At 37.0% G+C, this 17108-nt stretch overlaps 1 protein-coding gene across 1 annotated transcript; it reads left to right on the top strand.

Moving 5' to 3' along the window:
- Window positions 1–13276: 13276 nt before the first annotated feature.
- On the top strand, window positions 13277–16802 carry LOC104590943 (fasciclin-like arabinogalactan protein 17). The gene is made up of 3 exons (XM_010249720.3): window positions 13277–14769; window positions 15516–15639; window positions 16498–16802. Exons 1-2 carry the CDS (start codon window positions 13434–13436, stop codon window positions 15587–15589), a joined length of 1410 nt encoding a protein of 469 aa, XP_010248022.1. The 5' UTR covers window positions 13277–13433; the 3' UTR covers window positions 15590–15639; window positions 16498–16802.
- Window positions 16803–17108: the final 306 nt, after the last annotated feature.

Raw genomic sequence — 17108 nt, 5'->3', positions numbered from 1 at the left:
AATTGAGAATAGACTGTTAGTACTCGCAGAAAAGTACTAAATTTTAGACTTTATTATATACAAATTTGAAACGGGAAAAACGAATATAATGCACTTATTTCCCTTTTTTGTGAAATTCCGTAGGCTCAGTTGGAAAGAGTATAAATACAAATATGTACAGTATAAATACATACAAAATATAAGGTTTTGCACTCTACATATTTACATTTATACTCCTTCCAAATTCATCCTTAAGAACTTCCCTCAACTTACTATTTCCCTCTTATTTCCTATCAAACCAAACATAACAATAGCGAAATGTTTAGTGCCCCCCACTAATCAGGCCTAAATTGGTCTTATTCCTAATCAAGTCTTAATATAAGAACCCAAATTCAACAATTGAGTAAGATACTCAAGTAGTGCATTTAGTAAAAAAAATGCTATAAAAGTGTAGCCATTTGGCAAAGTTTTCCATGTAGGATATTAACAATGTGAAGAACATAGGCTGACATCATGTCCAAGATTTGTAGCTCATTCGAACTTCTTTTGTTACAACTACCTAGAATGAATATTCATCCCAGGGTGAAAACACATTTTGCCGTGCAATTGTATGCCAGAAAATTATTTCAAGGGAGTTCACACCCGCTGCAACCTTGGTGGTAGAAAATTTTGCAACAATAGTACTGACACTACCCCTGTTTTATATTTAAATTCAAAACTTCAAGAAATATGTTTTTTGATTGGATTGCTAGCTAGCATTTCCATGCTTCATTGGGTGGTTCCAATTTTCAAGATTTTTCTGCAATCAACCATGGCATCAACAGTTGCCGACTCATATAAGAATATGCAATGAGTAAGAAAACTGGTAAAGAGCCTTCTCAAACACATAAGTAAGCCACTTAAACTTAAAGCACACTAATTCATAACTCATTAGTTGATTAGATTAAAATTAGTTCATCTAATTTGTAATATTGATTCATTAAGGGGTGTTTTCCAATATGTTATTGTTTTTGTTGATGCGGCGGTTATTATTTTGGAAAACAAAATCATGAATATTGACAAACACCCACCAAGTTTAAAAGGTTGATTTACTAATTAAGTTCAGTAATCGATTCACTATATTTCACAAACTTGTGTTGAATTAATTCATGAAGCTAATGAGCTTTAATTGTTTCAATATTGATCTTCTTAGTGAATTCCCCAAACAGTCATTAGCTCAAAATGTTGGATATGTTTTTGTTTCTTAGGTTAAAAAAACAAAATTGAACAACTAACAATTGGTAAAAACTGTAGAATAGATCTACTGGGGAGATGATGTAATGAATACATCATCCAACCACTGATTGGAAGACAGAATTAAAGGTCCATGCAGATGGTTGCTGCAAGGAAGGACAAGGTTTAGAGAAACGTGGTACTATATTTATAATTGCTTTTTAAGTATAAAATATAATTTTGATACTATATATGGTAGTGGCTGCATGTAGTCCAATAGATCAAGTGATTTTTTTTTTGTTGGAAGAATTGAATAATTTATGTGAATGGCAGATTTCTCAATGGGATCTAGCTCTCGCTCCATTGGTTAATTAGAAGGCCCACTGTAATGGAGTTCAAGCAATATGCATTATTAGAAAGATGGGGCCAACTGGCCAAAGTCATCATCAGAGAGCCTCTGATTCCCTACAAGGATGACAGTGCCACAATAATTTTATCACTTGTCTCATAAAAAGGTGGATTTGGATTTTGGAGACACCCGTGAATGAATTCCAACTAGGAGATGAACTTTTGCCCAAGTTCAGTTAGACAATTTGAAATTATTATCTTCTTAATTGAAATTTTGAATTAGTAGAATAAGTGGTTGATATCATTTGATTTTTCTAATCTTTGGCCAGCTAATTAATTTCACAAATGGGAGTCATTCAACGATAGTCTTTTAAAGTGGTGGATTGATATATCTCAGTCAAACTGTAGATATTTTACCAACCAATGAACCAGTGTTTAGATATGCATTTCCTTTGTTGCAATTGATAAAATAGAGTAAAATTCTACAACGTGAGGGTCTCTCTCTCGGCGGGAGGGTTTCTCTCTCTGTGTGAGGGTCTCTCTATCGATAGGAGGGTTTTTCTCTCACATCTATGGATGCAAGTTTTTTTCTCTCATGCTCTGCATGAAGGTTTTTCTCTCACTTATGGATGTGAGTTTTCATTTATTTCTCTTTATATTGGTGTTTATTGGAGAGGTTCTTTGGACAGGTTTGAGAGATGACAGTTTTGATCCAAGCCTATGGAGTAGACTTGGGATCTTTGGTTCTATTCATTGTAATCTTCGTTTTTCCTCTGCTCTTTTTCTTATTTCTGTTGGGCCTTGGTCGAATTTGTGTGTGGTGTGCCTTTGGGGTCTATCATGGGTATCCATTTGTTTTGTAATGATGTTATCGTTCCTGACAAGCCTTTTTCTGATGATTTTTGAGTTCTCTTCGGTGACGTTCAAGCTCCAAATGTTTTGGTTTCTATAACGACATGGATAGGTGGTTTTTTTGCACATATTACATCCCTATAGTTACAAGTTACAACTTCTTTTGTGCACTTTTAGCTTTCAATGAGGCCCATTCCTTGAATGTTTGGATAGTGGGGCATTAGGGAGAGTTTTGTAACAAGAGGCAATCTTAGGCCTCTCCTGCTTCATATTTTCAATTATGCCATGGATTGGGTGCCATGGTACCTGTTTTCTCTATACCCCTTGAGGGTTTTGCGTAGTTGATCTGGACTCATTTGGTAAGGAGACACACTTGCTGGCTTCATCTCTGTAGGAAACATTTAGCTGACCTTTCTGGCGTTTCTTAAATTTGTGACAGTTGCAAAGATTTCTCAAGCCCGATGTTCATAGTTCTTAGCACACTAAATATGCTTTTTTATTGTATTTTTCATTGCTGTTAATTTTTTTACTTTATAACCTGAGCATTTATGAATGAACTTGCCTTTAGGCGTAAAGAAAAAAAGAAATTCTACAACTACAAACATCAACAATAAAAGGGAGATGAGATTCTACTTGGGGCTTTCTATCGACTTAAACCTTTGTATCCATTGAACAATTGGATTGGATGTGGATTTGGCCCATCAGATCTGATTCAGGTCTGAGTATAAATCGTCGAAACCCCAACCATATCACCACTAGAAAACCTCCACCAAAGCAGCAACCCTAACAAAGTGTCAGACATCAGTGCACATCAACTACGTCAAACGACTAAACCCACAAGCCAGACACTGATAACCATAGAAGCCAGAAACCTAGCCAAACTACCATGCCAGTTGGACCATTTGATGACAAACACTCACAAAGCCCATAAACCCTAACCACCAAACCGTAGACACCCTATACCTCCACTGGACCACCTACCCCAAGAAACCCTAACTAGAAACGTTAAGAACCATAGATACAGACGTGCACGAATCATAAGAGCACCCAACTTGAAAAATGTTCAAAGCAAGTTAGAAGAGGAAAGATCTTTTATGTCTTCAAACAATCAAAATTTTCACCTAGTAATTGACTACTATGCACAGAGAGGAATCTCCTTTCTCTATCCAGTCTTGACTGAGACATAATCAACTATAGCTAACCATTAATCGACTATCGAGCAATGCCCAAGTGACACTAGCCTCTGCTATTATAGGTAGTAGTCACCTATACTTTCATTGTTAGTCTACTATTAGACGACACCTGTCTCTACTATTAAGGACAGTCTACTACCTTAGGGGTAGTTGATTGTTAATAGCTCTCCACTTTACAAACTTTAAGATTCTAATTTCAAAGGTTTAGAAATCACTTTCTTAGGCTTTCAAGCTTAGTTTTTTTTCATTTTTTAAGTCCATGTATGAGTTTGCAAACATCTAGGAACCAAACTTAATATTGTCAATGGTCTCTAAGATGAGTTCAAATCAACCCCCCACAACGTCCCACAGTACATCTTCGCCGTGTATTGTGAATATTTTCCAATGATGACATCATCATTTCTAATATCATCATTGAGAGATGTTTCCAATACACAGCTTGAATGTGCTGTAGGACGTTGTGGGGGGCAATCTTGTGGGGGGCTGATTTGCTCTCCTCTAAGATAAGACCAATTGAGATAGGTTAGTTGAGAGCCCATAGTGTGCAATCTAATTAATGTAAATAATTACATCAAGTATTAAGAAATACATCACAATAAAATATTGGAACTTGATGCTTCTTCCTTTTTCTTCTTCTTGAAAGCAAAATTGTCTTCCTTGAAGAGTGATTGGACAATAGTTAGTTACCCAAAAGTGTTTTCATTCTAAGACCTAAGTCGATTCTTCGTAAATGATTGCTAATCAATATAACTCAATAGAAATTACTTGGCACAACTTCACACTTAAAATAATTTTATTAGTACTTTCAATAAGATTGTTATCATCAAAACACATTGAGTTAATAGAATTCAAATATTATAATTTTTTCATTGTCCAACAATTTTCTCCCTCCAAAACATATTTTTAAGAAATTAGTGAATTAGCAATGAAATGGCAGGCTCCAAGGAATTTCATAAAATTGGTGAAGAACGTTCCTCGTAATTTCTTGTCACTCTTATGTCAAACCAAACATATCTTGGAACGTTGCCCCAATTAATCTTCGGGTCCGTTGAACATTAGGTTCCAATCATGGGGGTATATGGCAAGTTATGGGACCTTGATTGGTTATGGCCCCTATTTTCCCTACTAAAAATGCAAAACCAAAACTCACTTATGTTTCTAGGCTGCGTTTAATTTTGTTTTGGGTTTTACTTTATTCTATTTCAGGTTTTAATTTACTTCATCTGTATTAAAATCAAATAAAATAAATTAAAATTTAAAACAAAAATAGATCAGAATTTACATTTAAATCATTTGCAGTGCAAATTTATATTTGCATTGCAATCAAACACAGCCTTAGCAAGAAAAGTTTTAATTTTTAGCTCATTTTATCAATGACGAATGTCAAGGTCAATTCGATCCCATTTTATTATAATAAATCATGTTATGCAATTTCTAGTTTATTTATACGTGATATACAATATCCTAAGCACCTTGGAATCCATGTATGGTCCATAAAAGCTTATCTTTTCTAATTCCAGCTCCATGTTTTTCAGGTAGCTAACAAGCAAACCCAAATGAAAAGAAATAGAAAGGATGAAAAAGAAGGGGAGTTAGTCATCTAGCAAAAGATGCTGAAGAAACCCATGTAGCTGAATTTCCCGATGGGAAGGAGGAACCTTCTTGCACATGTGCCCCTTTGTTCTGGCTTCTGAGATGATCAACTTGTATTACTCCTTTTGTTTGTGCTATCTTTTTTTCTTTTTTCTGTCTCTGGTTGCTAATAAGGTACGCAAGGTGTCACCTATTAAGGCTCAAACTAGAGAGGTCTTAGAAGAAAAAGGAACTAGTACCTCAATCTCTCATTTTTCATGGGGGTTTGGTTTCTCCTTTATGTGCACAATATAATAATTATTGTGACTTGTAAGAGGGGAGCGTTGATTGGAATTGGCAATTCAGTGCAAAAGAATGCCCATCATGATTATTTTGTTTGAGATATCTTCAACATGCTCTCAACTAAAAGCAATAAAACTAGGCCCTGTTTTTCCTTTTTTTTTTTTTCTTTTTTGGATTTAAGGATAAACAATCAAAGTCTCACTATGAAAGGACGCATGATTCAAGATATAAAACACCCTTTATTGAAACTTTTGTAAAACTCTCTCATTCTCTCCCCAACTGAGGGAGAATTATTAGCCACATAAGCTATATGTTTTTGCTGATGTGGCAGTTGTTTTAGTTTTGGGAATAAAGGATTCATGTACTGACAAAGAAGGCAAGGTGCTAACATGTTAAGGTCTACCACTCGTTGTAGTAGAGAGTTGGAGATCAAATCAGCCCCCCACAAAACTGCACCCCACAACGTCCCACAGCACATCCCTACCGTGTATTGAAAACATCTTTTAATGATAATATCAAATATGATGATATCATCATCTGGAGATGTTCCTAATATATACGGTGAGAATGTAATGTAGGATGCAGTCTTGTGGGGGCTGATTTGAATTCTGAGAGTTAGGGTTGAATCACACCTAGGTGTTTATGGGTTTGGGTGTGGGCCCCATGGAGAAAAAAAAAAAAACATCTACTAACAGCAAAAAAAAAGTCTTTGCTGCTTTTGCATTTAGAAGATAGAAAAATCAATTAGGGGAAATTTGGATTTATTCTCACAAACACTCTTTAGACCTATCTTACAGTCTATTATAACCGTGCATTGAGCACATCTTCACATGAATAACAGCATAAAATATAGGAGCAAATCTGAATTTAGCTGCCTGAGTAGGTCCATCTAAATGAAAATTAAAATTTGAACTTGATCCAATCCTCCCTACAAGTACTACCCATAAGTTGAATTAAGGTTATTTTTACAATCAATGGGTCGGGTTTGGCACAGGGCAGACAACCCAACCCGACCTGAAATTCCATTAAGGCTGGCTCGATGCTAACCCAATAGGGTCATGCCAATGCAAACTTACCGCTTAACCCAATCCACAGACATCTCTATCCATGGGATTGCAGGTTGAAGCCTGAGAATTTGAATTAGAATCCGACCTGAAATTCCCTAAGGTAATTCATGGAACCAAAGATCTCTTAGTATAGATCTCTTAATGCTAGTCCGAATTTGAATTTGAATCCGACCCAAATAATCCGAATATGATTGGATCAAATATGGATCCATCCAAATCCAATATATAATTGATAAAAATTTATTGATAAAGTTGGCTTGGATTGTTTTATGCTTATTAACATTTCATACTTGACGAACAATATCAAAATTCTTTATTTTAATTTTGTTAATAATTATATAGTAGTTTGATCAATTTTAATTCCATTAACTAATGATATTGGATATGAATCCGATGTAAATCTAAATATAAGATTCGGTTCAAATCTGATCCGTTTACTGCCAATCTGGATCAGCTAGCTAGCCAACAGACATAGGCTACTGATTGTCAGTAAACCAGATGCCTAGTTGTTTGTTTTGTGTGGGGAGTTGGCAGCTTTATTGTTTCAGTGTGCTCTACAATTCATTTTTCTGCTGTTGGTTGGTATCTTTATTTTACAGAAATTAAAACAAATAAAAGCAAACATTAATATACATTGGATGGATTCATGGTTCACGGTTCACCCACGGAGAGATGATCATATCTGGGTCTGGGCCCCTCATCTAAGTTGCCATGTGGGTTTACTGACAACATATAAATAAATCCATTGATGGTTCACCCACAGAGATGACATCCGGATTCGGGTCCCACATCTAAGCTGCCATGTGGGTTTACTGTCAACAGCCTGAGATCTATTTTTGTGCTTTAATGCATCTAAGGTAAGGATTATTAATGAAAGCTAAGGAATAAGAACCTTGGCCATCAATAGCTACGTTTGGAGAGAAGATAAAGGAGGGCAAAATATATGGTGAATTTTATGAAAATTGTTCTAATATCATTTAAAGGTGAATATTGAATCATAAGTGGTGCGTTATATTAATATCTTTAATATTGTTAAAATTTTTAATATCATTTAAGGCTCATTTGGAAGGAGTACAAATATATATAAAATATATAGTTTTGCACTCTACATATTTGCATTTATACGCCTTTTAAATTGAGTCTAATGAAAAATAAATAATGGTTCCATTTGGTGCTAACATGACTTTTCAAAACCTATAGAGAGCCCCTTGTCAGTAAATTGTATTCTCTAAAACTTACCTTCTAGTAAAATTTTTGTTAGATCACTGTTAGTGATCATCAATAGAAATTGTCCACATAAGCATTTAACTATTATTTTACATAATCAAACTACCCCTTATTGATCAATCAACATTATTAAATATTTAATGAGTTGGTCTGGAATCAGGTTAATTAGGGCAATTTTATCATGAAAAATATTTGATAAGTTCAGCTGCCCATTCAAGGGTAATTGGTCATATAAAATACTCAAATGCTTATGTAGATAACTTCTATTAATGATCACTAATGGTGATGTAATGGAAATCTTAATGAAAAGTGAGGTTTGGATAATAAAACTGGGCCTTTAGGAGGTTTTATAAAATCATGGTAAATTTTAAGAGATGCAAAAAAAATCATGATAAACTTTAGATAATATCTCTTATTTTTTATCAAACAACCGTATTAGAGAAGCATGTATTAAGAATCTTATGGGTTTGAGACTGTTGGCAGTCTTAGACTCCTGGTTTGTTGTTGCTTACTTGCCATTTGCAATAATTTATTTTAAGGGTACAGTTTGGTCTGGTGATAGTGGGACAATGGGATCTATGCAATGGTCATAGTAGTTCTCATGCAAGTTGGGCCAGACTTTGAATTCTTAGGGTGAAAATGAAGCTACTCATTACTCCTGATGCAATTATTGTTCAATGTTTTCGTCACATTGTTGACCCCGCCTCCGGATCAAATGATTCAGTCACAACTTTCCAATTAATTAGATGGTTGAATTAATTATCTTTTTAGGTTTCGTTCATTTTTTGGTAAGTTACTTATTCGGATAAATGTATTATTTGGATAAATTTTTCTTTGGAAACATTTACTTGGATAAGTGCATTTATCAATATTCTTTTATCTACTAGGTAAATAAGGTAATGACTATTTTAGTTATAAAAAAATCATTATTAAATGGAGTATTTTTGTCCCATTCAAGTGTTGGCAATTTTCCTCATTAAGTGGAAAAATTATTTACCTACCTAAGAAATGTGTATCACTTACTCGGATAAATGGTACATAGGAAAATAAACTTTCCCTATTCCCCACATAGATATGAAAAATGAACATGGGATTCTTGGTAAATGGGAAGCAAAATCCCGTTGACCAACCTTCCCCTCTCAAAATTCAGAAAAAGAGCGCCCCCCTTAATCTATTTATCAGATCATTAAGGTTTATATTATTTTATAATTCAAAAACTGTAATGAATATAATGTTATGGATCGACCTGTTGATTATTAATCAAATTTATTGTGACCACCCGTCCATAAGTAAATCCTGGGGTTTGTAAAAGTAATCCGTTGACCTAGACAATTGAATTGGTGAGACCCATTTTCATACTTTTGAATTGAATTTGTTCGTATCCCAAATGAATACTCAAAAATACAGATTTGTAATTACCTAGTTACACAGATTTTTGGTTTAGGGAATCTCTTAGTAATTAAGAAACCATTTTCTTTGAATTAGGGTTGTTCATAAGAAGACCGAACTCGATCAAACCGACCAACCCGGATCGACCCAACCCAAGTCGGTCGGGTTTTTTTCAACATTGGTTGGTTTCGGGTTATAAAAAATCATAAACCGATGATTCGGTTCGGTTTCATGAAAACCGAAACTGACTCGGACCGAACTGACTTAATAGTTAGTTCATAGTTAGTAGTTACAACCTACTTAGTTCCTACTTAACTAAGTTGTCTCTATCCTAGTTACAACCTACTTAACTAAGTTGTCTATCAAACTCTTCTCCCTCCACAACTGGATCCATGGATGGGCCACAAAACATTAAGGAAATGTTGGTTTCTTTTGGGAATGTAGAGCCATAAATGAACACTTGAACAACAACTAAGTCACAACTAAGTAGAACTGAAACCGACTCAAACTGATCAGGTCGGTTTTGCTAACATAGGGTCGGTTTCGATTTCACTTTCAAGTAACCCGACCAAGTTGGGTTGGTTGGAAAAACATCAATAAACCGACCCAACCCGACCTGTGAACAGCCCTACTTTGAATGACCAATCCTTAGGACTGTTGAAGTGTTATTGCCTTAGAATGCAAAGCCAATTGTAGATTCTTTGGCGGGCCTTCCCTAAATGGTTCGAAATTTTCATAAAGATTGAAACAATAGTCCTCTAGGTTAGAGTTGTCAATGGGTCCTGCTTTGAGATAGGGTGGACCAGTTCCAAACAAATTATTAATCCATTCTATAAAATAGATCCAAAACCAAACCAATTATTAATTGGGGTAATAAATTGAGTTTGACCTTGTTAAACCGGATTATATTTAATATCTATAATTACTTATGTTAGTCGGGATCTCCTGCCCACGAGAACTCTGTCCACGCCTACCCACAAAGGATGAGATGTTCTCCATGTATGGTGGAGATAATTGTGGGCAGAGTTTTTGTGGGCAGGAGATTCAGACTCGAAAATAACAACTTAGAACTTCATTTTGATAGAAAGGTGCCAACTGGTTGGTAGCTCCATGGAGCCAAAAACGAAATTTATTTTAGTAATATGACCTTAGGCTTAGTTTGGAAGGAGTACAAATACAAATATGTAAGGCTCAGTTTGGAAAAAATACAGATACAAACACATACAAAATACAAGGTTTTGCACTGTACTTATTGGGTTAGTTTTGCATTGACAAATTTACCTTATTACCAAATAAACTTTTAGTTGTAATGGATACAAACACGAATTTCAATAAAGTATATGCTTTTTTTTTATCAAAACACACTTGAACGCAAATTTACTTCCTTTTTATTGACATACTTTTACATTTTACTATCAATGTAAATATGCATTGATCTGTCATTTGTCAAAGCAAAAATGTAATATTGCCAAACACAGGCAAAAGTGAACTAGAGTACAAATTTACCCTAAACCAAGATCTACACTCCATTTACATCATTTCCAAACACAACCTAAAGTGCAAAACTTTATATTAATTTTGTATGTATTTATACTCTTCCAAACTTGGCCTTGATAAAAACGACGGTATATAGTAATTAACAGTTTATATATTGATAAAACAAGTGTTTTTAACCAAAATTAATTTATATACAAGGGGCTCTTTATAGGTTTGAAACTGCAATAAATGGTCCCGACCCAACTCATTGAGAGCTCTTATCTTGATAAACTTAACCTAATATTTTAGGTATGCATTTAAGAGATAAAATTAATATTTGAAGAAAAAATAGCATGGAATAAATGCATCAAAAGATATTATAAGTTAATGAAAAAAAATTGAAAAGTATATATATATATATTACAAATGTAAAACCAAAATAAAAAGAAAAAGGAACAGCCACCTTTTGGATTGAACTTCCGAGCTAAGTTTTATTTATTTATTTATTTTGAGGTCTAAGTAAAGTTTTATTGAAAATAACTTTCAGTGGGTGGTCCTCATCAACGAGATATTGGCCATCATATAACAAGCCCATTGAATTCTATGTTTATTATTAAAAGAATTTGTAGTTCATTTAAGAAATTATAAAAAAGTGGTTCAAAGGAAAATCTTTCCAATGTGTCTCTGTATATCCTTTGCTAAATGCTTTTTTTTTTTTATAGCCCCTTGAGCTGTTTTTTGGTTCCTCCATAATATAGTGAGAAAGAAAAAGTTTGTTAAGAAATTTCATAAAATGTCTTAAGGACTTTTTCACAAATTTATGACTGAAAAAGAACCAAGCACATGTACATAAACCCTAGAAATCCCATGAAATGTTTACCAAAAGAGATCCAATTATCATTAAACAAAAATCAGGAAAAGAAAAAGAAAAAGAAAAGGTCGACTTATTCTACATTTTTGTAAATTATACTAGGGCGTCTTTTTTTTTTTTTTTCTCTTTTCCTGCTCATTTTCCATTTTAATCTTTTTCCTTGCTTAGTTTATAAATTCATTACCAATTTAACAATAAAAATCTTTTTTCATCTAAAGGATCTAAATATTAAAAACTAATTTCTTTTGTATTGATTATTCGCCATTGCCCCATAGGGGCTGTAATTCAATTTCTTAACATAGCTCTTCTCAAAGGTGGTGAGACTCGATAACAGAGCTTGAAATTGAATCTCGTATGGGACTACCTAATTTAGTACCAATCGAGTTACCGCTCACTTGGCAATATTAAAAATTATAATAATATGTTCCATACGTATCAGTTATAAAACTATCCCAGAGGCAATCCATCAAAGGGTTAGAAAAACTGTTCAAAAATTAGTTTCCTTTGATTTTGTTCCAAAAAGTTGCCACGTGGGCTAATGCTCGAAAAGAACATATCACCCTTTGGGTTGCCACGTGCAAAATATTATACTGCTAGTCTGCTACACAGCCCGTCTAGCTTTGTTATCCCTGAGTCAAAAAGCACGTGTTTCCAATTTTTTACGCCACACGATTTATTTGAGATTGATAAAGAAACCAAAGCAAAGAAAAGTGGAAAGCCTCGAACACCCACCGACACGGCGGCACACAAGCGTCGGAGAGAGGTCAGAGATTCCGAGTTCTGACGTAACCACACTCCTTAACCCCGGTTCACCACCTAACCATATAGGGTTTGCATGACGGAGACTAACGGCAAGATGTCTCCGTTAAGCCCCCCGTTTCCTACTTCCCTTTGTTTCTGGTTTGAGGGTTTTATTCTCACTCCACTTCTCAGAACATTGAAATGCAAGGCTTCTATTAGCTTGCGTCAGACAGTGACAGCTCAGCTTTCTTCCTTTCGGCTTGGCGGGCTTCCTAAAACGCGTGGCCCCCACCTCTATTTCTTTTTGTACGGCTCTTCCTCTTTCCCAGCTCAAGCAGCTCGTCGTCCACGCCACAACTGCAAAATTATTAAATTACCCTCCTCTTTTGGAGACTGAACCAAGACTTTGGCCCAATATGTCAATGGGTCTAGTTAACGATCAAGGTTTGATTGGGTGTAGGGTCCGATTAGGATTTTGATTGATTATTTAGTTTTTTATTTATTTATTTATTTATTTTTGTAAAAGCGTTTTGATTAGTTAGTTCTAGTTTTGTTAGGGTCAAACTTACTTGGACGTCGGGTTTTGAATCTTCAACCTGATTTTACAATTTGATATTAATTTCTACCCTCATATCCATAAACTTTACGATTTCTTTTCATGCTTGTTTAAAATTCATGAAGTTTCAAAATATCTCAGAAAAGATGCAAATGAAAGACTATAGACAAAATCGGATAATCCTATAGGGTCAGATCGGGTTAGGATGGGTTGGAGACAAACCCGTACCGAACCCGACCGACTGACATAAAGGGCATAATAGTACAAGAATCAAAACTATAGCTATCCAGCTGGAATCGCTGGAGCGATGGCCCGTGAGTCACCCCTGACAATAGTCGCGGTGCGGTCCTCATTACCAGTCTGCCTGAAGGCTGAAGGGCCTCTGCAGTGTTCACCTGGTGTCGCCACGTGTCCGCCCTCAGTCTCTCACCGGAACCGACGAAGCTTTACCAACTCTAGTTAATAGCCCACTTTGAAATCCGGAAGCATTAATATAATAAAAGAAAGGCACAAGAAAACGAAACGCAATAGGCAAAGTAAAGTTACACGGGAAAACGAGCAGAAAAACAAGCATCCGAGGATTCAAGCCTCTCTGGTTTTTGGTCAAAATTTCACCTCTCTGAAACTGGTTCCCCTCCTCGATCGCCATGGAGTCTGAGATCTATGGCGCGTCTAAGTTGTTCTACTTGTCGTTCCTTCTCTTCTTTGTTGCAAACGGCGCTGCATTGTCGGGAAACTCGGGTGTAAAGCAGTCTTCCCCGTCTAACTCCGGCCAAATCAACTCTCATTCTGTCCTAGTGGCCCTCCTCGACTCACATTACACCGAACTCTCCGAGCTGGTCGAGAAAGCTCTCCTTTTGCAAACCCTAGAAGAAGCGGTCGGGAAGTATAACATCACCATTTTCGCTCCCAAAAATGAAGCTTTGGAACGCGACCTCGACCCCGAGTTCAAGCGGTTCCTTCTCGAGCCTGGTAATCTCAAGTCTCTTCAGACTCTTTTGATGTTTCACATTATTCCCAAACGGATAGCGTCGGATGAGTGGCCGAAGATTGCAGCTAAGTCAGTCAGACATCAGACGCTTTCCAACGATCACCTCCACTTGACGTGTAAGGATTCCGGCAAGAAGGTCGTTGATCTTGCGACTGTTGTCCACCCCGACGCTGTGGTCCGCCCTGACGGTGTTATCCACGGGATTGAGCGGTTATTGATTCCGCGATCCGTGCAGGAAGACTTCAACCGTCGCCGGAGCCTCAGTTCTATCTCGGCCGTTCGACCGGAGGGGGCACCTGAAGTGGACACTAGAACCCACCGGTTGAAGAAGGCGGCACCACCTGCTCCTCCCGGTTCACCTCCTTCTCTCCCGATCTACGAGGCCATGGCTTCTGCTCCAGGTAGTGCACCGGTACCTGCACCAGGGCCGGGCGGGCCTCACCATTGGTTCGACGGTGAGAGCCAGGTGAAGGACTTCATCCAAACCCTCCTGCATTACGGTGGATACAACGAGTTGGCAGATATTCTTGTGAACCTGACGTCGTTAGCCACGGAAATGGGGAGACTGGTTTCCGAGGGCTACGTACTGACCGTATTAGCGCCTAACGACGAGGCCATGGCGAAGCTCACGACGGACCAGCTGAGCGAACCGGGAGCGCCGGAACAGATCATGTACTACCACCTCATTCCGGAATACCAGACGGAGGAGAGCATGTACAACGCTGTAAGAAGATTCGGCAAGGTCCGATACGATACGCTACGGCTGCCGCACAAGGTGGTGGCGCTGGAGGCTGATGGGTCTGTGAAATTCGGGCACGGCGATGGGTCTGCCTATTTGTTCGATCCTGATATCTACACGGACGGTCGGATTTCAGTGCAGGGCATTGACGGTGTGTTGTTCCCGCCAGAAGAGCAACAGTCGAAACCCGAAACGAAAACAGCAAAAACAAAAACGGTCAAGCCCTCCAAGACATCTGTAAAAGCAAGGAGAGGTTCGTGATTTCATCCTTCTAATTAGTATGTCTTAATCCGCCATTGCATCTACAATAGTTTAGGAAGCAACGAACCGAAATGTGAGACGCTGCGACCGGAATCCGGGCGTTTATTATTGAGGCGTTGAGTCCGGTTGCCGGAATCCATGTAGTGTTGGGTGTTGGGACTTGTCGTCGTCACTCGTGGTGATTATAATATATGGTCTTGGTTTATGAACGGTCCGTGATTAGGTTCGACGGTAGTAGTGGTGGTGGGGTGCGGAGGGGCATTTTCAGGAATAATTAGAGACCTTTTAGGCTTTATTCGAGCTCGCATTCTAGTTCCAGCCTGCAGTCCCTTGCATTGTAGGCCGGGAGGGGAGTAGTACAATGACTTAAATGCCCCTGTTGTCATTAGCTTAAAACCTTCCAATCTCGGTCTGTTCAAGCACAAGGTGGTGAGCTTGGTGGTTTCAGTCTAAGTTATTCTGTTTCCCGAAGAAATTAGATTTAGAGGGTTTTTTTGGTGGTGGTGGGGGGGGCTGGCTTTGTGGGAATGGATTGAACTGTGTGCTTGAACAGGGACTGAGACGCCATAAGGATTTGGGGTTTTATTATTGAACGAATTGATTAATTTGGGGTTTGTTTAATGAGGCTGAATTATATATATATATATATATATATGTTCTTCTGCTTTGTTTATTGTGTGTAGTTTTTTCTTTTGTTATTGACGATTGTTGCTGACATTTGTTGTTAAAAAATTACAGGGAAATTGATGGAGGTAACGTGTAAGATGCTGGGCGCTTTTGGACACGGTTCTCGGTTTAGCGCTTGTCAATGAAGTCTCCATCCTATACAAATTCTTACTGCATAAACGAAAAACACACAAAGGTAAATAAAAAAAAAAAAATAATTGGGGTAAAATTATGTTTGGGTAAAATTAAGGAGTCAAGTTCCGTTTACTATACAAATTCCGTTTACTAAGGAGTCAAGTTCAAGTACATTGTGTTTGGGTAAAATTAAAATTTTGGAACAGCAGAACTAAAGACTAATAATAAATAATTGGGGTCCTTTTATTCATTAAGGAACGGTCAGGAACTCAGAATAGGTGGTTGGTTCCTTTTATTCATTCAATTAATTGCATGGGAATCTGGTTGAACCGGTTTGTGATATTTCTTTTCTGCCTTGTGAGTTATGGCAAGGCCAGGCTAGTGTGATTCAGGCAGGAAAAACCCAAATGAATAGTCAAAAGTAAGTATGTATAGCCATTGTGAAATTGAATTGTTGGTATTAGTGTGGAGCCCATTCACGAGGGTGCTATCAAATACCAATACCATCTGTTTTTTCCAATATCACTTTTTGGTTTTAGTGTGGAGCCCACTTGGTCCCGGGGGGTTAAGCCACTGTGGTCCGGTTTAGAGTTGACCGGACCCCGACAGACCGGGATGGGATGAAGCATGAATTATGATTTATGAAATATGAAATATGAACCTCCCTTTTGTTTATTCTTTTACTTTTTATTATTATTTTAGTAGTGATAAAATAAACATATGTGATTTTGTTATACATTAAACTATATATGTAGAAGGCTGCTGTAATGCAACAAACTAGAGTGTTGGTTTTTGCGTTGTATCTATCTCCATTCCCATTTCCCACCCCCAGACCAGACCCCAGTAGTAATCGGTCGCAATTTTTATTAAGAGAGCTTCATGTATTAATTAAAATGACGCATGTGTTTTTGTAATGCAGATACCTCGTGATTCGCGGAAAGTAGGAGGAAGGATGTATAAACAAAGGAAGACGACTGTTGATTTCTTATATTGTTAATTTGGTTTTTTGTTTTTTGTTTTTTTTTTCTTAAATTACTTGATATTGTTTAATTGTGTCATGGTTTTTCTCCCCCACAACCACAAGACAAAAGAGTAGGGGTGGGTTGCACCTGGACGTGTTAAAAGAAGGGAAATCAGGAAGGGATGTGGGGTTGTGCTGGGGTGGGGGAGAATAATCCCATCGATGTTTATTATCAACAGTAAATACACTATTTGATTTGAGTACATAAGATTTATTATCAAAAGTAAATACACTATGTTGGGGAAATGGTGGAGGTGGAGGGGTTTACTTTTGAGGTTATAGGGAGGCGCAAAATAGCCCTCGTTTTCATGTGGCTACCAATACCATACATTAAAATAATTTATAAAATAAAACAAGAGAAAAGGACAGGAATCTGATATAGTAATTAATGATAGTCAAAATCAAAATAGATTTATACAAATAATAAATTCTTTTGGTCATACCCAACAACTTGTAATTATCGTTCTGTCCAGTGAAATTTGCATCATCTCTCCCTCTCTCATTGTCTG

This window comes from Nelumbo nucifera, chromosome 6 (genome assembly GCF_055504915.1).
Source record: "Nelumbo nucifera cultivar China Antique chromosome 6, China Antique-T2T, whole genome shotgun sequence".
NCBI lineage: Eukaryota > Viridiplantae > Streptophyta > Magnoliopsida > Proteales > Nelumbonaceae > Nelumbo > Nelumbo nucifera.
Note: the sequence above shows the minus strand (reverse complement) of the source record. Positions and strands in the feature narration are given on the sequence as shown.